The sequence below is a fragment of the Phacochoerus africanus genome, chromosome 8 (genome assembly GCF_016906955.1).
Source record: "Phacochoerus africanus isolate WHEZ1 chromosome 8, ROS_Pafr_v1, whole genome shotgun sequence".
Taxonomy (NCBI): Eukaryota; Metazoa; Chordata; class Mammalia; order Artiodactyla; family Suidae; genus Phacochoerus; species Phacochoerus africanus.
Genome location: NC_062551.1, coordinates 22,903,983 through 22,927,793, shown reverse-complemented (window position 1 = coordinate 22,927,793; position 23,811 = coordinate 22,903,983). Strand labels below are relative to the sequence as shown.

The 23,811-nt window shown below is 38.1% G+C and overlaps 1 protein-coding gene across 1 annotated transcript in view; it reads left to right on the top strand.

Moving 5' to 3' along the window:
- Positions 1-1,772: 1,772 nt before the first annotated feature.
- Positions 1,773-23,811, top strand: part of CDH8 (cadherin 8) — a 239,341-nt gene continuing 217,302 nt past the window's right edge. Inside the window, exons 1-2 of the mRNA XM_047791312.1 lie at positions 1,773-1,790; positions 2,031-2,325. Of these exons, the coding sequence (XP_047647268.1) occupies positions 1,773-1,790; positions 2,031-2,325 (313 nt within the window). The remainder of the gene's footprint in view (positions 1,791-2,030; positions 2,326-23,811) is intronic.

Genomic DNA, 23,811 nt, shown 5'->3' with positions numbered 1-23,811 from the left:
TTGATGTAATCTAATGCTTTAACTTTTTAAAATATTTAAAAGTGAAATAGGAGATCTAGATGCATTTGGATGCTTTGTTACAATTTTATGTCTTTTTAATAATCTTTTCATTTATTGAGGCACTAAATACAATTTAAACTGGTGAAGAAAGTGATAAAACCTGTTCTGAATAAAAGTGATCCCAAGACATTGCATCCCAAGTGATGCAATGTCTTTTGAGTTTGTAGGATTTTATTTCCATAAGACTTTATCTCTATCTATTTATGAATTATATATATAGTTTTTTTTTAAATGAGCAAGTATTTGAAATCTCATGGCACAAGATCTATAACTATATTGTCATTTAAATAACTGCATTAAACTGGAAATATGTGCATTTAAACAGTATTTTACAACTATAATTCAATGACTTTTCCTTTTATAATGCAAACTAAAATATATATGTTCTTGTTTTATTTTGGTTTTTTAGTGGGAGTCAATATAGTATAAAGAATTGCCATGTATCAAAATAGTCCTGTCTCCCTCTTGAGAGTTAACTGAAAATTTGAAAGTCAGGGATTTTATCTTTCCCAGTAACTACCAAAATGTTTTGGACAGAATAGGTGCCATGGTCAAAGATGGATCTTGGTCCCTGCTGCAATGTATTCATTTTTCAAAGAAGTCTCATTTCTGGAAAATGTTCTCCCATATTCTGGCCTTAGTCTTTATAAAATCGAATGCTTTTCTTGGACCAGAAGAATTGTACAAATCAAAAAAAAAAAAAAAGCCTTACATGAACATAAGAACTTAGTATACATCAGATTATTAGAATTATCTCTGTTTTTAGGAGTATAGCAGCCAGATTTAAGTTGAACTCTAAGTCTACTATACTTGATTCCATCAAATGTAAACCTTGGAGATATTACAATGTGCCTTGTCAGACGTCTCTTTTCTCATATTTTATATGAAATATACTAACCCACTGATTTTTTTTTTTTTTGGTCTTTTTAGAGCCAGACCCGTGATATATGGAAGTTCCCAGGCTAGGGGTCAAATCGGAGCTGCTCCTGCTGCCGGCCTACACCATAGCCACAGCAACCCCAGTTCCGAGCCACATCTGAGACCTATACCACAGCTTACGGCCATTATGTTGTGAGCCACATGGGAAGTCCCACAGCTTATGGCAATTATGGATCCTTAACCCACTGAGCAAGGCCAGCGATTGAACCGACATCTTCATGCATACTGGTTGGGTCTGTTGAACCACCCATTGATTTTTAGAAAAACTAAGGGAATTATCATGTGAGAAATGGTTCATGTAGTTCTTGGCACACAGATAGTAATCCATAAAAGGGAACTAATAATAACTTTAAATGTGTTAACAAATTGAAATGAATACATAATATTTTTTAATTTTTTCTTGGCCTTTTTATCAATCTAAATGCCGATCAGTTTATACTGAACAGGTATATGTATGAATAAATTAAAAGAATACACTTATTTTGGTGTTTTCTCCTCAATTTTTTTTTCATTGTAAGTGCATGTCAATGTATACTAAACACTGGAGTTCCTGCGGTGGCTCAGCTGGTTGAGAACCTGACATAGTGTTTGTGAAGATGTGGGTTCAATCTTGGCCTTGCTCAGTGGGTAAAGGATGTGGCATTTCCACAAGCTGTGGCATAGGTCACAGACACAGCTCAGATCTGCTGTTGCTTTTGCTGTGGTGTAGGCCTGCAGCTGCAGCTCTGATTTGACCCCTAGCCCAGGAACTTCCATATGCTGCAGGTACGGCTATGGGGGGAAAAAAAGAAGTATACTGAAGAGGCCACAGTGTTTTTTAAAATGTGCTAACGTATTTGTATGACTATCATGATATGTTACTTTACTTGATATGCATACAGTTACATAGGCTTTTTATATAACTACTGTTCGCAGAAATTGATGACGTTACAATCAACATAGAAAGAAACAACTTTACATCAAAGCATGAGATAGTCAAAATATACTTTGCAAATTGCCACATCACTAACCAATGTCCCTTTTCATTTTAGCTACACACAGACCTGGATCCTGGGAGCAAAAAAATCAAATATATCCTATCAGGTGATGGAGCTGGGACAATTTTTCAAATAAATGACATAACAGGCGATATCCATGCTATCAAAAGACTTGACCGAGAGGAAAAAGCTGAGTACACCCTAACAGCTCAGGCAGTGGACTGGGAGACAAATAAGCCTCTTGAGCCTCCGTCTGAATTCATTATTAAAGTTCAAGACATCAACGATAATGCACCAGAGTTTCTCAATGGGCCCTATCATGCTACGGTGCCAGAGATGTCCATTTTGGGTATGTATGCTTCCAATTTCACAGAACTATTAAGAATCATCTTTAAAATAGCTCCTGGCATCAGGGATAGTGTGTGGCTGAATAAAAGACATTTATTACTGTCTTATCTCTAATTTGCATTTCCAAATCCCCATTTTTGGCCTCAGTTCCACAGCTCAATAGCTTTAGTCCCTTAGTAATAGGAACTGACGAAGCAGTTTTATTAAAATATCTATCCTCACACGACAGTACTTCAATAGGCTGAATTTGTATTCCTCTCATAGACTAGTAGTTTGAGTATTGTTACTGAGGTGGATTTATCAAGATTTGTTCCAACATGCCAGACTAATCCTAGTGATATTTGCTTGATGTTTAATTATTTGTTTGTGTATATTCACATGCAGATGCAGCACATAGGAAATAGAAAACCGTCTAGGTCTGTAGTCAGCCAGATATTGAATTGAGCTGGTGGGTTGAGGGTAGGGGAGATTAGGAAGTCACAATGACCGGAGGCTTCTGTGTTGTGACTTTTTTAAGGAAGTATTGCTCCCACCATGACTCACTCCCACTTTTTCTGAGCCATTGAAATATTCTTTGTATGTTACAGAACAGTATATATTTCAAAACATGAGTTTCTACCCTCCCTCTCCTTTTTGGATTTACTTATCTATCCTGACGCTCTGGCCTTAATATAGGAAGTCCCTAACCCCAGACTTTATACTAGAATAAAAGGGATTTTAGAACTCTTCCTTGTCTGTCAAAACTAGTAGGTAGGATCCCAAATCCAGGGTATAAGATATCCAAAGTCATTCATCAGTATATAATGAAGACTAGAGTTTGCTTCAAATTGCATTTAAGACAGCCTATGATGATATGTGCTATGCAGCAAAATCATATAAATTAGAAGCAGGTGAACATGATGTGATTAAAAAGAAAAAACAAGTAGGGATATAAGTTCAAAGCTAAAATTAGGTAAATAGCTTGGCTTTGTGTGACCTTTTCTTTCTTAGCCTGCGATATAATGTTGGTAGGTATACCCATTGCAGTAGACAGATTAAAATTGACTTCAGGTTTTCTCATCATACCCATGTGTTTCTCCTGCCAAGACTCCACTTTGGCTAGCTCTTGTACAAGAAATCCTACTTTGATTTTTTAATTTTTTTCCTTTAATCAAAATCAAATCACTCCTCAATGGCTGGCTGAAATGTCACTTTTTCTAGGGAAATTTCTGTGGTTTTCTTGCAGGAAGTTGTCTCTCTACCATCACCGTTACCCCAGAAAGAATCCCACAAACAAGCAAAAATAACTCCATGTTTGTACTTCTCTTAAATTATGACATGTGAACAGGAACCAAGATGTACTATGCATATATTTTTTTCTTTCTTTCTCTTTATTCTTGTTCGATCAACTTTTTTTTCATTCAGATTCGTATAAGGTGGTTTTAAAGGACTATTACAACCTACAATACCTACAGAATACTTCATCTTAATTGCTAATAAATGATGAACAGGGAAGCTGCTATTTTTGCCTCATTGTTCTGATTTCTACATCTTAACATCCAAATCTATATCTATCTATTGTGAATGTGTCAGAGGCTTCCATTTCTGTGTTATGAGTCATGTGCCTGATAAATATGTTGAGAAAACAATCCTAAAGCTTCTGTAACTTCAAGGTCAATTTCAGCTAAGAAGAGGACTTGAAAGATATTAATAGCTACATAATGCAATGTGTATGTGCACCTGTAAATATATATGTATTTTCCTCTAGCTAAAAGATTTTTATTGATAAGAGTGTAGCAACTAAAACAAATAATCTGCACTAACATATACAGTTATTTAAAAAATGTTTAGCTTATGACAGTTTTCCCAAAGACCACATGGGATATGCTGCAGTTGAAAGTGTGAGTTTTAAAGTTAGATAGATGAAATTTTGAATTCTGGTTCTATCTGTTATTATCTGGCTGACTTTGAAGTTCAGGGAGGTTAAACTGTTGCTTATTTTCCTTAGCTACAATGCAAAGACAATTTCCATCTTGCTTTCATTGTTTGAGAATTGCATGATAAAATACAGGTAAAGGTATGCCATAAAGTAAATGTGTTCGATAATTGGTTCTTGTGGTGGTTTTAAAAATTATTTTTATTAATCTATTTCCCACCCTACCTTTGGACCTTTCCTCTGTATCGATTTTATGCATTGGGTGTCTGGTTCCTGTTTGACTCTAGCCTCTCTGCTTAAAGGAAGCAGAGGCAGCTGCACTATTTTATTGTCAAGTGTGAATTATTCCCTTCATTTCTCATGAAGGTGAATATCAGGATGAAGGTCAGCTACTATCTCCTTTCTCTCCCCATTACCACTGTTCTCTCTCAGCCTGTCTCTTCCCTCCCCTCTTTCCTTCTTTCATTTTTCTTCCTTTGCTGCTGCAGAAATGCCAGCCCCTGCACCTGTACACCCTGAAGAATGCCAGCAAGGACTGGAGGATTTCATTGTGCAGAAAGTGAAAAATAAAATTCTAATTGAGAAATTTACCAATATTGCATTGAAATGAATGTGATGTTCAAGAACTGTCTGCCAGCTGACAGGCTGTCAAGACAAAACACACATATATATTTGCCCAAATGGCAGCCAAATTATTTTAGAAATATCTTATTTGGAAGCTGGAGACAGACCTCTTTTATATTCTACTGTGAATTTCAGAACTTGATGAGAATTCACTTTTATAGCAATACCGCATGGAGAGCAACGTGCGAGCTTGTCTGATTTTTACTGTGAATCCCAAACTGGCATCGTCGAAGTTCGTTTTTCGATAAAAATTTGCCTACATTTTTCAAGTTCCAAACACTTTAAATAGACAGTTTTAATGACATCGAATATTGGAGTGAGGGATGTTTAACCCTGATTAGGTGTTTGCATTTGGGTTCAGGTAAAACGAACTTTGACTTAGAGAATCTCAGATTATTTGGCTGCAAATTTACTTTATACGTGTTAGTGGTATAACCCATCTAAGCCTCTCTTTCTCTGTCTGGGTAGTGTACACAATAATCCCTACCTTAAAATAGTATGTTTTAAAAAATTCAATGCTTGTATTTAACATACTGGCATAGCAGAGTTGGTCCCCAACAAATATCACTTTCTTTACAATCATCCTTTTTTTTTTACATGTTTGATTAAAGTACAGTTGATTTACAATGTTGTGTCAATTTGAGCTGTACAGCAAAGTGTGTACAGCCGTGTGTGTGTGTGTGTGAATGCATTCCTTTTCTTATATTCCATAATGTTCCATCTCAAGAGACTGAAAATAGTTCCCTGTGCTGTACAGTAGGACCTTGTTGCTTATCCATTCTAAATGTAATAGTTTGCACCTACTAACCCCAAACTCCTGGGCCATCCCACTCACTCCTTCCTCCTCGTTGGCAACCACAAGTCTGTTCTCTATGTCCGTGAGTCTGTTTCTGTTCTGTAAATAGGTTCATTTGTGACATATTTTATTCTCCACGTATAAGTGGTATCATGTGGTAATCATATTTTTCTTTCTGACTTGTTTCAATTCTTATTTGTAGACTTGTTAATGACTACAAAACTCATTGTAGTTTTGGTTTGCATTTCTCTAATAATTAATGATGCTGAACATTTTTTTAATGTGCCTATTGGCCTTCCATGAGTCTTCTTTGGAGAAATGTCTGTTTAGGTCTTCTGCCCATTTCTCAGTTGGGTTGTTTGTTTTTTGTTATTGTTGAGTTCTGTGAGATGTTTATGTATTTTAGAGAGTAAGCCTTAGCACATCGTTTAAAACTATTTTCTCTCATTCCATACGTTGTCTTTTGTTTGTTTTGTTTTGTTTTCCTTTGTCTTATGGTTTCCTCTTCCTCTATATTTGATTAGGTGCCATTTGTTTATTTTTGTTTTTATTTCTGTTGCCTTGGTAGGCTGACCTAAGAAAACATTTGTACAATTTATGTCAGAGTATGTTTTACCTATGTTCTCTTCTAGGAGTTCTGTTGTGTCATGTCTCATTTTAAGTCTTTAAGCCATTTTGAATTTATTTTACAACCATCCATTTTTGATACTTCTGCTATTATGATTCAGTAAATTGCCTATAAGATATGAATATTTTGGCCAATAAAAATTGTTTAACAAGCTCTAACTTTATGTTTCACAAATTTGTGAGTTGAATGACCCTGTTTTATTCAAAAGAGCTTGTTAATGAAGGTAGGAATAAAGGGATGAGAAAGCCAAGTATTTTTTAAGCAGAGTAGCCATGGTTACATTGTTAAGTTATATACCACATGGCACTGGAGGTTTTCTTACTTCTCTGAGATCCAGGGTTCCTCTAATAATGATCAGTGTGTATTAAAAGTCTCTCTAAAAAATAAAAAGTCTCTCTCTATATGCCCAAAGCTGTGTTAAATGCTCGCAATATTTGTAGCAGTCCTACAGCATTGGTACTTATGTTAACTTTTCTATTTCTCATTATTTTTAATCAGAAAAAAATGGAAAAATAGTAGCTAATCCAAATCTAGATGTTACGTGGAGGAGCTGGGATTTAATTCCAGGCATCTGGCTCTACCTTCCATGGTTTTAACCATTATGCTCTATGAATGTTTAATAACATCTCTAGAGAATTTTGTTTATGTATGTCCTATGATTCTGCTGCCTATTTAGAATAGTTACTATTTTTCCAGTGTGGGAGAGCTCTTGAGGCCAGCATACTTTGCAAATTAAATTGAGCTGAGACAGGAGCTGGACAAAGAAAAGTTTGGGTGAAGTATTATACCGATAGAACTATGATGAGTGTACTAAACATGTAAGATAATGCATCACATAAAAATTCAAATCACAGTAAAGGTTACTGAGAGCCATGTGGCGAGTGACTGGGGCTGAAGTACTGTTACTATGTTAAAAGATAAAATCTAAAGAGAGTAACTAGGATTGACTCTGGATTTCCTGGTGGTGAAGGCAAAAGAATGCATTCTCCATCAAAAAATATTAATCGAAAAATCAGAAGGTCAAGAGATGACTTAGTAAAATATATTTTGGAAAGGCAAATCTCATTGCTTTCCAAAGACTCATAACTGAAGAGGTTATGGATGTCAGTACACAATATGCAAGTGAATTTACTCTACTTGAAACAGTAACTTGGCCAAAAGGAAAATGTTAACATTTGAAAATAGTTTCAGCCTTTTTCCCTTCTATGTGTTATTTTCATCCCCCTGTCTTCTCTTACCATTAATAGAATGTCTTTTCTTTGTAAATTTGTTCTTTCATGGTAAAAATCTTTAAATCTTCTGCAGGAAGGCCCACATAAAATGCATTCTATTTCTTTTCTGTTGTTCATTGCCTTTAATTTGTAACAAATTCAATCTTAGAGAAAAGTTGCAGTTGTAGTCCAAATTTATTTTCCCTGAACTACTGAAGAGTACATTGTCGAAATGATGCCTCATCATCACGAGATGCCTCAGTCTTCCCCACATGGATGTTTTTCTACACAAGTGGAATACAACTATCAAGTTTAGGAAATTAATATTGATACACCATTGCTATTGGAGGCACAGACCTCTGTCACATGTCTCCAGTTTTCCCAATACAGTCTTTTATAGTGAAAGGATCCAATCTAGGACCCCACATGCATCACTATGGGTTTACATCTATATCTCCAAAGCTAAAGCAACACTTCAGGGTTCATTCTAGTTGTTCCCCTTTCCCCAACTGTTTCTTTACACTCAAAGTATTCATTATTTGAATCACCTTCACTGTTATAGCAGATGTTTCCATTCGTTCTCTCTGCCCATCCCCTGAATCCCTAACACAAATGCTCCACTCTCCCTCAGCCCTCCTAACCTTGCATGGATTCTACCTCACTCAGCTCTACGTAATGGTTTTTGGAATGAACTGTTCAGGTGGCAGGCAGACAGAAATGGAGGCAAGAAGCTATATTATAGTCTCTACTTTTATTCTCCTATGTATTTCAGTTGTTCATTATTATACCGTAGACCTAGGACAGCTTCTTCCAATCTGTGGTCCAATAGATTTACTGAAAAAATCAAATCAAATTTAACTGATAAACCCTCAATTGAAGGAGGTGAAATGCTTTTCATACTTCAGAGTCTTTAAAGTATAATATATGATAATTTTATAAATTCATATTATATTTTTTGGAAATTCAGACATTTATATGGTTCCAGAATATTTTGAAAAAGTATCTTGCAGAACTTTATGATTTTATACTATAAAAGCTTTACAAACACATGTCTAATGAGAAGAGATTTTTGAATCCATATGAGGTCATGTGTTAATTTAGCATGCTGCTAAATAGTGAAACTTCCAATGTCTCAAGAGTGATTTAAAAATTATGATGACTATAACTTACATAGACTAGCTTGTTATTCTTGTCACTGTATGCTACATGTTTTCATCCCATATAAAGATTTCCCCACTAATAACTAAAAAGATTAATTGTCATATTTTCATTATTAAAGAAACAATTTATGTCAGAAGCTTAAAAGATCAAAGAATGTTCATACTGACAAACCGTCTTAAATCTAATATGCATCTTTTTTTATAATTTAGAGGTTGTGGCTTTCCTTTTCTCCCGGTTAGGTTTTAAAAAGATTTGGCTGCATTTCTCTATTTTAAAGGAGAGATGCTGCCAAATCTTTGAGAAAGGGAAAAACATATCTTGATGGATTTGATTATCTTCTTTGTCTTATTTGATTCAGAGTGATGCACAAAATTGAAATTCTTTAGGAAAACATGGGCGGGAAATCATGAGGATTGAAATAAACACTTTTAAAAGAAATCCAGCTGCTCTACCTGATATGAATGCCTGTTAACAGCTGTGGTTCCAAAACTCTGAGATGGGGTGAGGATTGTGAAGTTTCTGTTCTGCATAAGGAACGTAAACCTCCTTTAGGAATACATAGACAGTTGGTATAAGAGCTCAGTCTTTTCTTGTATCTCATGATGAAAGTGAAGCAGTGGTTTCTGATATGTGGATTTTGGTGGTTCCCAAAGGTCTTCCTAAAAATCCATGGCTTAAAAATTACTGGAGTATCCAAATGGGAAGTTATTGGCAGTTTACTGTGAAAGATACTTAAAATGAATTAGTCTTCTAAGAGGCATTATGTTATTTCTACATGTGGCTAAGAACAAGTTTGGTTTCACTTATGTGGAAACTCCTGTCAAATTTTGCTTTAATGCTTACTCTTCTGTACTCTTTAAATTATAAGACAATATTAATTAATTGATAACACAATAATATATTAGTTAATTGTGTTATCCCTACTGGGGTTCTTACTATTTTTAGAACCTTATGTTGATCAACTCATATCTCTGATATCTTTAATTTTAAGATTTTTTGGGCTAAGTATCAACCCATAAAAATATACTAATGCAGGCAGGATAGCTTAGGGAGGTTTATTATAAATTACATAGAAATCCAGCTTTCAGTCATTTTGGAAATATTTAAAATTTTGCTATTCATTATAAGGCTGGCTGAGGAGCTCCAGACCCACCCTTGTTTTGGAGGTTCATTATCAACGTAAACTAGGTGTTTTCAGTGGTCTCTTCTTACTGATTTGGTCTGTCATCTTAGGAATTTTAAGTAATAACCAGAAATCTTTGAATTCTTTCGAGAAGATTAATTCTCCATCATTAGGCAGTAAATTTTCTTCAGAATAGTATAAATCACAAGAGAATGTGATTAAACCCCTCATTTGATTTTATACATTGTATTATAGATACCACTTTTATTCTATATAACAGACTATTAATAAAAATAAGGTGCATAAATATCTTAAATTTGAACCTATTGAAAACAAATTTAACACTCTGCCACAAACTCCACCCCCACAGGTGGACAGAATCACTCACCATGGAATGGGATTAATTTTGAGACTTGTGTCTCCCATTCATGGGTATTTCATAATATAAGTTGGTGTTCTAGAAGATTAACATTAAGGCATTGACTCAACAATAACAATGTCAAAGTGAAGAGGCAACGTTGATTATATACCTCAACCTGTGCCTTTAAACCAGGTCATTCCATCGATGCACCAGTTTAACAGTTGTTTCCGGCCCTTTTCATCGCAGGAACTAAGGCTAAAGTTCTGTTTGTTTCCCTTTCACTTTTTTCCCTCCATTTTTTTCCCTGTGCTAATTAAACTCAATTTGATTGAATAACAGTTTGATTACCACATTTAGCTCAGTTTGATTATTCTACTCTTGTCTCTTTAAGTTCTTCAGAAATATGTCTTCTACTCACTTACATGTCGATTCTTCCTGTTTCTGAATGTGTTGGGCAACCTTTCTGAAAATTACATGCACTTTCCTATTGGAGATATTTCCTATGGTGAACAATACTTCATCTGGGTCTACCCTAAATCATCCTCCTGAAAAAAAATAGACATCTATTGCTTTCCATTCAGGTAATCTCCTGGTACTTGAAATACCGAAAAGTATTCTCCTATCAGTAAACCTACACTTACAAGGAAAATCAAAACACTCAAGCAAAATGTTGTATTCTAGATGGAAGGTTGAGAAACAAAAGCAGAATTCTCCCTTGACAATTCTATGATCCTGTTGTCTTTTTGTCTCTTTGTCCTTATATAAGAATTAATATTTCAGGATTCAACACATTTATTGCTTCTAGAGGCAAAAGGGCAAATCATTCTTAAGTTATTCAAGCCATGCTTGTGTCTAGAGCTCTGTGAATTAGCACAATACCCACAGTGTTACAAGTTTTTCTTACATGGCCATTTCAGGAAATTATGTATTAAAGGGGACTGGCGAGAAAAAGCACATGGAGTTCAGCCTCTGCCCACGTTCGCTTGTCAGAGAAATAAATCAACTGCATGTCAGGGCAGCTCTGAAACATGCATTTGTGAAATTCTTCAGTCTTGGCCAAAAATGAATGTGGGATACCTTTGTCAGTATATTTTAGGCGTGTATCATACCCTCCTTGCCTCTCAGACCTGGTAGGGGTTCCTAGAGTCTTTATGCCTGTATTAATATATTTCTTTAATTTTGATGTTTCTGCATAATGGACTTAATAATTGTACTTCCCAGACTCACCGGATTTGGAAAATTGCCATTTGAGTTTTAGACCCAGATTACTTTCATTCTTTAGTTGATTAGCCATCAGAGTTGTATAAGATATGTGCCATTTTTTCCTAATCTTCCTATTAATAACTTCAGAGAAAAATATGATGAAATTTATATGGCAGGGTAACTACATGCATAGATCAACGAAGGCATGCCTCAGAGATATTGCCTATTGAGTTTCAGACCACCACAATAGAGTGAGTCACACAAATGTTTTGGTTTCCCAGTGCATATAAAAGTCATGTTTATGCTATACTATAGTTTATTAAGTGTGCAGTAGCATTATGTCTTAAAAAAATACATACCTTAATTTAAAAATATTTCTCGGAGTTCCTGTTTTGGCTGACTGGTCATGAACCCAACTAGTATCCATGAGGATGTAGGTTCGATCCCTGGACTCGCTCAGTGGGCTAAGATTCTGGTGTTGCTGCAAGCTGTGATGTAAGTCACAGATGCAGCTCGATCCCACATTGCTGTGGCTGTGGTGTAGGCTGTCAGCAGCAGCTCCGGTTCAATCCCTAGCCTGGGAACTTCCATATGCCTCAGGTGTGCCCCCCCCCCCCAAAAAATCTAAAAAATGCTAACCACCATATGCCAATGCAGGGTTGCCTTGTACCTCCAATTTGTAAAAAATGCAGTATCTGCAGTGTGATAAAATAAAGCACAATAAAATGAAGTGTGCCTGTAGATAAAAAATGGTAGAGAAGATACACAGGCTGTTGAAAGAACTGAGTGTTAAGATGAGAATGTAGATCTATGGAGAAACGGAATGTAAGTGTATTGGGTGTGGATTTGATATATAATTAGATATCCTTTAAAAAAGACAAAAATAGTTACATTATGAGGCTGTAGAAGAGAACATATGGATTGTCTCAGCTGCATCTCTCATTCTAAGTAGTTAGGGTTTCATTCCTTGTATCTGTACCAGAGGAGTTTAAAGTCAGTATAACCATATTTGTGCCACTGTTGAAGATGATTTTATTCATTTTCTTTTTATCAGGGAGCATGATACCAAGGAGTCTTGTCTTTATAATCATGTCAGACTTTCCAGTCTCATCATTATCTGACAATTATGAATCTTTGCAAGCCACAAGAGTGGTCTGAGTTCAAGAAATACATGAGAGTAGGTGAGAGGGAATTCATCAAATAATGGTCTTTGAAATGTCTGTTTGTGTTTCTTGTGAAATCCAAAGCAATGCTATTCACTTAAGGTTAGCATAGGGAATATTTGTTTTATTACTACCTAGAGATTAATATGTTAAAAGTTTATTTTTTGCTAGATGCACACTCCATGTACATTCATTTAATCCTAACAATGACCTTATAAAGTGAGTCTTCTTATTTTTAAAAAGAGAAAACAAAATCACCCAAGCTTAAAACATCCTCAAGATTTTATCGTGAGTAAAAGATGAGAGCTTCCCATCCAACATGCAGAACCGCTAACAATCCACAGAGCAAGGGAGGTGTTACTACAAGGATTAGACCATGTGCAGCTATGGAGCTGATAGAAAAGCTCTTGTGGCTGTATATGGTGACGAGGAGGAAACTTGGAAGTAAAGTGGAAGAGACCAGGAATGTTCTGGAATCCAAAAGGAGCCTGTATCTGGCTCTCCTACCTCAGTTTTCCGTGTGGCAGGTAACCTGCAAGAGAAGCTGATGCCTTTTGTCAGGGGACTGTACATGAACCTGGCCCAGGGCTTGGACATTCTGAAGAGCACATCCAGCAGTTGCTAAAGGAGCAGCAAGCTGGATCCTGCCCTGCATGCCGACTCGAGGAGCTTGTGGATCTGCTGTGTCGGCTCTGTGCCCCCGGTGCCTGATGCCCTACACTGACGTTTCAACTTTCTTTTCCACTTCCCCCTTCAAAATCTCATGCCAGACTGCACCACGACAGTATAAGGAAGGGGATTCTAGAAATAAAACCCCAAATTAGGAAGCCGATAGAGAACAAAGCCATGATGAATACACTTTATTTAGTTTCTAGCATGGTTAGGTGCTGTGGAAAACACTGGATTTTTTTGAAAAGTGCGTTCAGTATGTCCAGTATTATCATTGCATATTATATATTATGGAAGAATTGTATGCCATTTAGCTTACATGTTATTAGCATTATTTTACTGAAAAAAATGTAAATACAACGAATATGTGTTATGGGCTGAATTCTGTTCCACAAAATTAATACGTCGAAGCCCCCACCCCCAGTACCTTACAGCAAGATTGTATCTGGCGGTAGAGCGCTTGAAGAGGTAATTGTGGTCAAATCAGGACATATGAGCAGGTGCTAATCCAACCCAACTGATCTGTTTACACGAGGAAGAAACTGGGACACACAGACACCAAGGGCACATAGGAACAGAAAGGCGACTATGTGACAAGGCAGCGAGAGCGTGGCCATCTGCAAGCTAAGGAGAAACCTACCCTGCCAGCACCTTGATCTTGGGCTTCTAGCCTCCTGAACTGTGCGAAATAAATTTCTTTTGTATAAACCACCTAGTGTGGTATTTCATTACAGCGACTCTAGCAAACTAACCTAAGTTGTGTGGCCAGATTTATTTAATTAGGACATAGCAGGGCCAAAATCCAAAACCCGAGGCTTCTTAAATTGGAAAACAGTGTCCTCTCTTCTGTAACTCTTGTTGTCCCTGGATCAGCCTTGACTAGGGTCCCATCTCTGGACACATGTGGAGCAAACATCTGTCCCGACTACGGAATATTTTAAAACTAGGAAGTCGTATAATTACGTGCCTGGACCTTCTTTGGGTTTCAAATAAGCTTTTTATTTCTGTGTAATTTTAGATTTATGGGAAATTCGTGGAACTATATATCAAATTCCCAGATAGCTCACGCCCACATTCCATCTTAAATTAGTATGGTACATGGTTACAATTAATGAACCAGTATTAACCCTACCTATTAACAAGTGTGATGAATACAGGCCAGGTATTTTTGTAGAACCTCCTTCCCTTGAGATTTGTCTGATGCTTTCCTCATAATTTGGGGTAGAGTGTTTGGGGAGGAAAACCTCCATTTTCATCACATTCAATCCCTGGCTACTGTCAATAAGATTTGCCTCTGTGGATGTTAACCTTGATCGCCTGGCTGAGTTATTGTTTGTCAGGTTTCTCTATGGTAAAGTTACTCTTTTTCTCCACTTTCTATCCTGTGTATTTGGAAGGAAGTAACCATATGCAGCACATACTGAAAGAGTGGGAAGTTACGCTTCCCCCATACATAAGTATTTACATGATGCATATAAATTTCTTGTGCATACATGATTTGTCCTTCCTTCCTTCTTCCCTTCCTTCTTGCATTTAATCAATATGGACTCAAGGCTTATTTATTTTTATGCTTTGTTTTATAATCCATTGCAACATTATTTTCCTGCTTATTTGTTTTCCAGCTTTGAGTATTGGGAGCTCACTTAGTGGTCTCCTGCGTCCCTTCAGCATACATCCATTGGTTTTGTATGTTTGTTTTTTTAGCACTTACATACTTGCTTACTTTCTTGCACTGCATGATGCTCCAGGCTCATCTTATATATTCACTGTCCCAACTCTAGAATTAGCTATCTCCAAGGAGCCCTGGTTCCTTTTATTGGGGTGTTAGAAATGAAGTTATGAGTGTGCTAGGTGTACTTGCTGCTGGATTGTCTTTAATTCTGGGTCCTTTCAGAGGATAGAAGGAGGATAAATTATAGGTGGATACACACACTTTTAAGTTTTAAAAATACATTGGTGGAGTTCCCGTTGTGGCTCAGTGGTTAACGAATCCGACTAGGAACCGTGAGGTTGTGGATTCGATCCCTGGCCTTGCTCAGTGTGTTAAGGATCTGGCATTGCCGTGAGCTGTGGTGTAGGTTGCAGACGCGGCTCTGATCCCACGTTGCTGTGGCTCTGGCACAGTCCGGTGGCTACAACTCCAATTAGACCCCTAGCCTGGGAACCTTCATATGCTGCAGGAGCGGCCCAAGAAAATGGCAAAAAGACAAAAGAAAAAAAAATACATTGGTAATGTATTATCTTGCCACAGTTTGCCAGCCAGTCTTGGGAAACCCCACATCCTAATTTTTTTTTTTAAATTGGCATACATTAAGTTTTACTTATGCTGCCAAGTTGATGCTAATGATTTTGACAAGTGCACTGTGCCATGTGGCCACATGACAGCATCATACAGAATAGTTTTACTACCTTAGAAAAAGGTCTTAGACTTACCGTGTGGTAAGCATAACTTACAGCATAACTACTTGGCGTTACTTTCTACAGTTGCTGTGGCTCGACCTCTGGAACATCCATATGCCACAGGTGCAGCCACTTTTTATGGATAAGCAATGAGATCCTGCTTCACAGCACTGGGAACTATATCTAGTCACTTGTGATGGAGCATGGTGGAGGATCATGTGAGAAAAAAGAATGTGTATGTATGTGTGTGTGACTGGGTCACTTTGCTGTACAGTAGAAAATTGACAGAACACTGTAAACCAAGTATAATGGAAAAAATAAAAATCATTAAAAAAAAAAAAAAAGGCCTTGAGCTTTACCTGCTAACTTAGTTCCCTAAGCCTATAGTATCCACTGATCTGTCTACTGACTTTATAACTTTGTCTTTTCTAAAATATCACATAAGCCAAATAAGATAGTATGTAGGCCTTTTACTTAGTAATATACATTTAATATTCTTCCAAATTTTTGCATGGCTTGGCAGTTCATTTCTTCTAGTAACTAAATAGTATTCTACTATATAGGTTACTCTAGTTTGTTTATCCTTTCATCCATGAAAGGATTTTTTTTTGTCTTTTTTTGCCATTTCTTGGGCCACTCCCGTGGCATATGGAGGTTCCCAGACTAGGAGTCTAATCAGAGCTGCAGCTGCCGGCCTGTGCCAGAGCCACAGCAATGTGGGATCCGAGCCGCATCTGAGACCAACACCACAGCTCACAGCAACGCCGGGTTGTTAACCCACTGAGCAAGGGCAGGGATCGAACCCGCGACCTCATGGTTCCTAGTCGGATTCGTTAACCACTGTGCCATGACGGGAGCTCCCATGAAAGGATGTTTTAATATCTTCCAGTTTTGTGTGATTATAAATAAAGGTGCCATAAACATTAGTGTATAGGTTTTTGTTTGGAAGTAAGTTTTCAATTCAGATCACTCAGTACCTAGGAGTATACCTGATGCATCATACAGTAATAACATATTTAGATTTCTAGGATATTTTAATTGGTTTAACCAAAATACTGATGATGAAGCCCTATGGATAATCTGTAAAACACTGTAAAGATATCTCTCATTCATTATCAGGCACAACAATGTAGAAAACCTGGAACAGAAAGCAGTTAACAGAGAGATGAACAGATGTACTTGAATGAATTCTAATAGGAACTATCTTAAAATACTCTCAGACCTCTGTACCTTTGGGAAATTCTATTCAAGAGGATTTTTATATTTCCTTTCTTCTGCTCAAAATGGGTTCTCCTGTTTCTTTGAAAATGTGTTCATGGACACTGTTCACCAATTTGCCACTACCAGTATTACTCTGCCTATTCTTTCTTTTGAAAAGTTTATGTGAAAAAAAGAGAATGAATACAGGAGCGAGCATCTTGTAGTCTGCAAACACGTATGGAGCCTTCCTCTTTCAAGGCTGACTTCATTTCAGCCAAACTCACACCACCTTTATTCTCTAGTAAAAGTCCACCTCCCCATTAGCAGCATGGATAACCACTAGCTAGTGCATAAAGGCTTGCTTCAATCTCAAACAGGTAGACATTTCACCAAGTTAGTTCTGTTAACCCCTTGCATTTGCCGCGAGGACTGAGAAAGTATTGAAATAGTAGCTTTCCAAGTAGCCAAGCACAGAAACCTGTAAACTTAAGAACCATGAGGTAGATGTCATCTTTTCATGATGTATATTGGAGAAACAAAAAAGCTATGCCTCTAATGTATATTGAAGAGAGGAGAGGAGATGAAGCAGATGACAAAGAAAAGAAAAAAGAAAAAGAAAGGGACTCTAACCCTTCTTGTTGGATTTCTTAGTCTTTGCTTCTAGAAACATAATGAGTCTCAGTTTCCAGCTCTCATGTCCATGGTCCTTCCATCTGTCCATATATATGACAACTTAAAGAGGATCTGGGGGTGAGGGGCAGAAGGATACTATGTTTCCTAATTTTTCCTCCCTGGGAAATACTAAAATTGTCTTCTGGATGCTGTGGGTGCAGGTGAAAAGGAGTTACACAAAGAAATCCTGGTCTATCAGAGTGTAGATATAAAAGTGTCTTTCTTCTTGGCCATGTAAACAATGTAGAAAGATAATAAACACTTATGCTCACTTAAGTGGGGTGCAGTTTTCTCATTACATGGACCTAGAAAATAGACAATCACTCTTGTGTTTTCCTTGTAAAAGATCTTGGCCCTTCTGGGCAAGGCATGGTTTGGATATTAATAATACGGGGTATGTATTTTCATAGTATAAGATTTGTTTTCCTTTTACTGGCATTGACTGCTGCACGTTTAAAAGCAATGAACTAAAATTTAAATCCTTGTGAACATTAGACTCAGAGTGGGAGAGGGGCTGTCCCTTCTTCCAGGGTTATGAAAGGATCATGTGTCTCCTTGAACTGGGAGGGAAAGAGACAACGAGAGAAGGAATATTCTCAGTTCGGTTTGAAAAAAGACTCTTCAGACTGGGTGCGATGTCTCTCTTCCATCCATTTATATTCAGAGATCCTCTTAATGGATACAAGATAACCTACAGCCTTCTGTGCTTTGTTCTTTGTAAAATTGGTATTAAAGGAAAACTAGGCGATCAAGATGGAAAACAAAGGGCAAAATTCATTTCTAAGCATGTCTTTATTGTCCTTTTTCTCACCTTGACAGAATCATCTGAATAATGATAATCACCCCAGCATTTTTTATTATTACTCCTGTGTAATTATTAGGGAGGCTGATACCATTAGGTGACAATGAAATAATTTCAAACCCTACACACTTATGTATAGGTAACAAGTTACAATGTCAAAATTAAATGAAAGAAGTGCTCCATTTAAGAGCTGCTCCCAGAGTATCTCATGGCTCTGATAAACATGGCACAGGTGCACTGGGAGGGCAGTTTTGGGGACAGCATAGCAAGGGAAGTGAGGGCCATGTGATGTGAATCCCGTATTGTGTCCACTGCTTATTCAGCTCTAAGGCCGTGGCTAAGTTAGATCTTTCATTAGCACAGACAGCAATTCTTATTTCTGTCTAGGCTTGTATGCATTCTGGCCTTTTCTTGTCCCCCTGTACATATTTTAAAATTATGCATTGAAGTGTAATATCTACACAGTAAAATGCATAGATCATAAGAGTGCAAGTTCACAAACTAAACGGACGTGTAATCAGTACCCAGATAAAAAATCGGAAGAATCTTAGCACTGCAAGATTCATTCTTGTGCCTTCCTCCTGTCACTGCTCCCAGAATAACCAGTACCTCCCCTCCAAAAGCAAAGAGAGGTGTACCTGCTTTGTACTTGATGCAGGTGGACTCACGCATTACATTTGCTTTTGAATTTGTTTTTTCTCTTTCCATACCCAAGCTTGCACCTGGGTTTACCAAGTTTACAAGATTGGTGAATGAACCAGTGTATTTATTGATTTTTTTTCTATTTGCTTATCCTATTGATTCCTCTCCACTCTTTTCTTTTGGATTCTGGAGCTGGAAGATGACTTTAATATTAGATACGTTCTTTGGGGTAACCTTTCATTATATGCCTGGCTCCAGGTAGCTAACGGAGACCTTCCATGTCAAGGTCAGTGTTAGTTCTGCCAGTGGTAACTCTGTAGCCCTGGGACCTTTAAGAGGTCCGTATTCTTCCTGAAACAAATCTCATCTTATTCCAAATGGAAATTCACTAATTAAAACTGTATTCATTTCGAAGAAAACAAAACAACTGTCTTGCTTCTCATTTTATTTCCTTTTTTTTTTGGTTTCAACCTCCATTTCTCTATTTTCTCCAATATTTTCATCAAATACATTTAACAAAAATGTTGTGAGTGCCTGTGAACAGTGAAGTCACAGAGATCAAAGCTGTAGTTTGCAAATACAATGTCCCAGTGTTTAAGAATGCATTCTCTGGAGTTCCCATGTGGATCAGAGGGTTAAGAACCTAGCATAGCTTCCATAAGGATGTGGGTTCGATCCCTGGCCTCACTCAGTGGGTTAAGGATCCAGTGTTGCCGCAAGCTGTGGCAAAGGTTGCAGATGGTGCTTGGATCTGGCATTGCCATGGCTGTGGTATGGACTGCAGCTGCAGCTCCGATTCGACCCCTAGCCTGGGAACTTCCTTATGCCACAGGTTCAGCCGTTAAAAAAAAAAAAAAAAAAAGAGTGGGTTTTCTGGAGGCTGCAGTCCTTGTTGCCAGTTCCCACTAGTTTTCTTAGAGCACTGAACCCACTGTTAGCCCTTTGAGTGAAATGTATTTCTAGGATTATTGTCCAGGATCAAATATGCCATTAGCCCACATGGAACTGTCACATTATAGAAAACTATTATAATTTTATTTATGTAAATTGCCATTAAAGTTTATTCTGCCACCAGTATCACTTGCCATAAGTAGAGAAAAATTTCAGATAAATGTATTAGATAATTTAATTAAATATATGTATAATATTAGATAAGTATAATGTGAGATATCTGTAAGCGTATAAAAGTCATTTTCTTTTGTATAGATACTGTTGTCTGGCAAAGGCTTCTATACCAAGCCTAATATTCCTTGCTATACAAGGGGATTTTGGCAAATATTAGAAAGGTGTTACACACATACTTGCATAAAACGGAATGTCTTCAGTAAAATCTGAATGATTGAAAGGAGAATGAGATGGATATAGTACATCTGCCACTATAGATTTGAAATTAATTGATGCTGATTCCTTCCTCATATTGAAGAGAACAATCGGTTACGTAAAGTGTAAGTTCACATTTTGGTAAATGCCGAACTAGGACACATACAGTAACCATCCATGCCTTCATGGGGCTCACAGTCTGTCAGAGAGGATATCCTGCTTTCTTGAGGCTCATCAAAAATGTGTAAGAACTCTCAACAGAAACCATGGCCCAGGTCTGCTCAGAGATACTCCTGGGAACTTTGCCTGCCTAAGATTTGCATGGCAGGGTATCAAGGAAAATTTCCTGTCTCCTCGTGTCTCAGAGGACCTGCTACCATTTTGTAAGCTCTCTAGAAGTGATGAGAATGAGGCCTATGGAATCACCTGCTCAGAAGTCAAGTCATGTGGGCAGAGCAGAGGATGTGTTAGCAGGACTCTGTGGGTTCTGCTTAATAGCTGAAAGGTCGATTCCTGAAAAATGGGCAATTTTTCTGCATCATCTCTTCATTCCTAGGCTAAGGAACCCAATGTATGTAAGCAAATGAGCAAGCAGGTGGATAGATTTAAATGTGTGTGATTGTTTTAAAGATTGGGTGGCGCTTTTACATTATATCCATCAAGGAAAAGCCTTTGATCCAAAGATAGTTCAAGATGTCATGATTCAAGAGAGTTATTGCTATGCTATCAGCACTGGTGGAAAAGGCTTTTCTCTTTCTCTTGCTTTTTTAGGGCTGCACCTGTGGCACATGGACGTTCCCTGGCTAGAGGTTGAATCTGAGCTGCACCTGCTGGCCTGTGCCACAGCAACGTCGGATCCTAGCTGCATCTGCAACCTCCATCACAGCTCACGGCAATGTTGGATCCTTTACCCACAGAATCAGGCCAGGGATCAAACCCATATCCTCATGGATACTTGTTGGGCTCGTTTCCACTGAACCACAACGGGAACTCCAAAAAAGGCTGTTTTGAAGCTTCCCTACCCCCAGCCCCAGGGCCAAGGACCATGTTGGATTGTGAAGGGATGGTCTAACACATTAGACTTGGCATTTGCTTTGAACAGAAAAGATAATCCTAACTAATTAAGTCTAAGATTTGCTTGAATTTTTAGATATTTCTGTAGCTCTTTAAGTTCTTCAGAGCTTCTAACACTCTAGAAGCCAATTTGAAGGGGGAGATGCTTAGAACTTGGGATCCAAGGTTAGGCTTCCTTTATAAAGAATATAAAAATGTGCTTTCTTGTGTCTGATTTAATGCTTTCTTGAAATGCTCAAAGATAAAAACTTGGGCTTTGAAGCCAGACTGTTTGAATTGTGGATCTTCTCCTAACTGCTGGACAACCATGAGAAGGGACTTTACCTCTCCAAATCTGAGTTTCTTCTTTAAAAAAGAAATTTGAAAAGGAAAATTATATGAAAGGATAAAATACTCTGCCTGACATGCAATATTTTGATAAATGTCAGTGTTGCCCAGACTCTGAGGCATGGTTCTGTGCCATGAAGTTTATCCTGACTTTCCTTCTCAGTCAGCACAGTGCTTCTGAATTCTCTGAGCATCTGTGTACATAAAGTTGGGTCTTTCTCTCTGATATTTTTGCACATGGTACATTTTCAAAATTAGGCTAACTTGCTCAAAGCCAATAATATATTATTCCATTACCTTCACTGCAGGCGATACTCTTACCCTTTGTTTCTATGACTCTGCCTTCCCTCCTTTATTAGTTTTTCAACTCACTCTCCAACATTAACCTCTTGCTTCTGACCTTTCCCCCCCAAGTTCCAGGCCTACAACTCAGACTACCTGTGTGACAGGTAAATGGGAAATCGAGGCCCCTCTGTTAATAGCACATTCAAAACTGAATCCATCTGTCACCTGTTGCTATGTGGCAATATGACCACAGACGTCATGGCTTTTAACAACACATGCTTATTATCTCATCATTCCTGTGGGCAGGACCCATTCAAGGAGTCTGCGAATCCTCTTGCTTTAGAATCTCACAAAGTCCAATCAGAGTTTCAGCCTGGAATGAGATCTCATCTGAGGCTTGAGAGGTAGGATTCTTTTTTTTTTTTTTTTTTTTCCCATCTCTTTAGGGCTGCACTGGAGGCATATGGAGATTCCCATACTAGGGGTCAAATCATTGGAGCTGCAGCCGCCGGCCTAAACCACAGCCACAGCAGTGTAGGATTTGAGATGCGTCAGCGAGGCCAGGGATTGAACCTGCATCCTCACGGATCCTAGTCGGATTCATTTCCACTGAGCCCCACAGAAACTCTGAGAGGCAGAATTCTAATTCCAAGGTCTTATGGTTGTTGTCAGCAATCAGATCCCTGAGGGGCTCCGTTTCTTTGCTCCCTGTGTCTGGTGGATGCCCTCCAGTCCTTGCAACATGGATTTTACAGATGGCAGCTCAGAATGTGACAACTTGCTTCACAGACAGCCAGAGAGAGTCCAGGCTCTGTAGACGTGGCAGTCTCAGATAATATCAGTACGTCCACACATCCACCTATCCAAAGTCACCTTTGCTGTATTTCATTGGTTAGAAGCAAGTCCCCCATCATATATATTATTGCTTTCCTCCTTTCTGGTTCTGTAGTAGCAAGAGAGATATTTTCCACACATATTTGAGCGACTTTGCATTGTTCTGAGAAGTAAATGGGGGTGTATTTGAGTTACCTTCTATTTTTCAATCACCGTGTCTTTTTTTTTTTTTCTTCTCGTTTTAGGGCTGCACGCATGGCATATGAAAGTTGCCATGCTAGGGGTCGAATCAGAGTTGTAGCCACCCGCCTCCGCTACAGCCGCAGCAATGTGGGATCCAAGCCGCATCTACGACCTACACCACAGCTCATGGCAATGCCAGATCCCTGATCCACTGAGCAAGGCCAGGGATTGAACCCACATCCTCATGGATATTGGTTGGATTCATTTTCACTGCGCCACATTGGGAGCTCCAAAGTCTGTGTCTTCTTTCACCACCCAAATTCAAAAACTAAAATTCACTTACTTGGGCCACTGTCCGGTGTCCACACTATGCAGTCTCGTTTCACTGTTGCCTTGTTCTAATGCAGCCTCTGATTATGACATGTCCCTGTTTATTGAACATCAGTGTTTCTCCGTTACTTTTTAGAGACATAGATCAAAATCTGTACAAGGGCTGATAAAGTTCTGCACAATTGTACCATGTCCGCATCCCCATATTTTCTAGCTGCATGCTCTGCCTTACAGACCTGCTTTCTGTCCCTCATGTGGGAAAGCCTCATAGTCTCCATGCAAACCATTGATTTTGCCCAGGAGACTCTAACTCCTATCCATCCTTCTGGTTTCAGATTATCACCATTTCCTCCAAGTCTGTTAAAGATGCCATATCATTCTGTCTTCTCCTCCATACAAATATGATTGATTAATTGCTTGTGGAGTTATCTGTGCTTGGCTGTAATAAGCTCCCTCATGGTGGAGCCTGTACTTCTGTCGTCCATTGCTGTCTTCCAGTGCCTATCACAGGACCAAACACAGAGCCAGTATCTCAGAAAATATGTTTTTTTGTTTGTTTGTTTT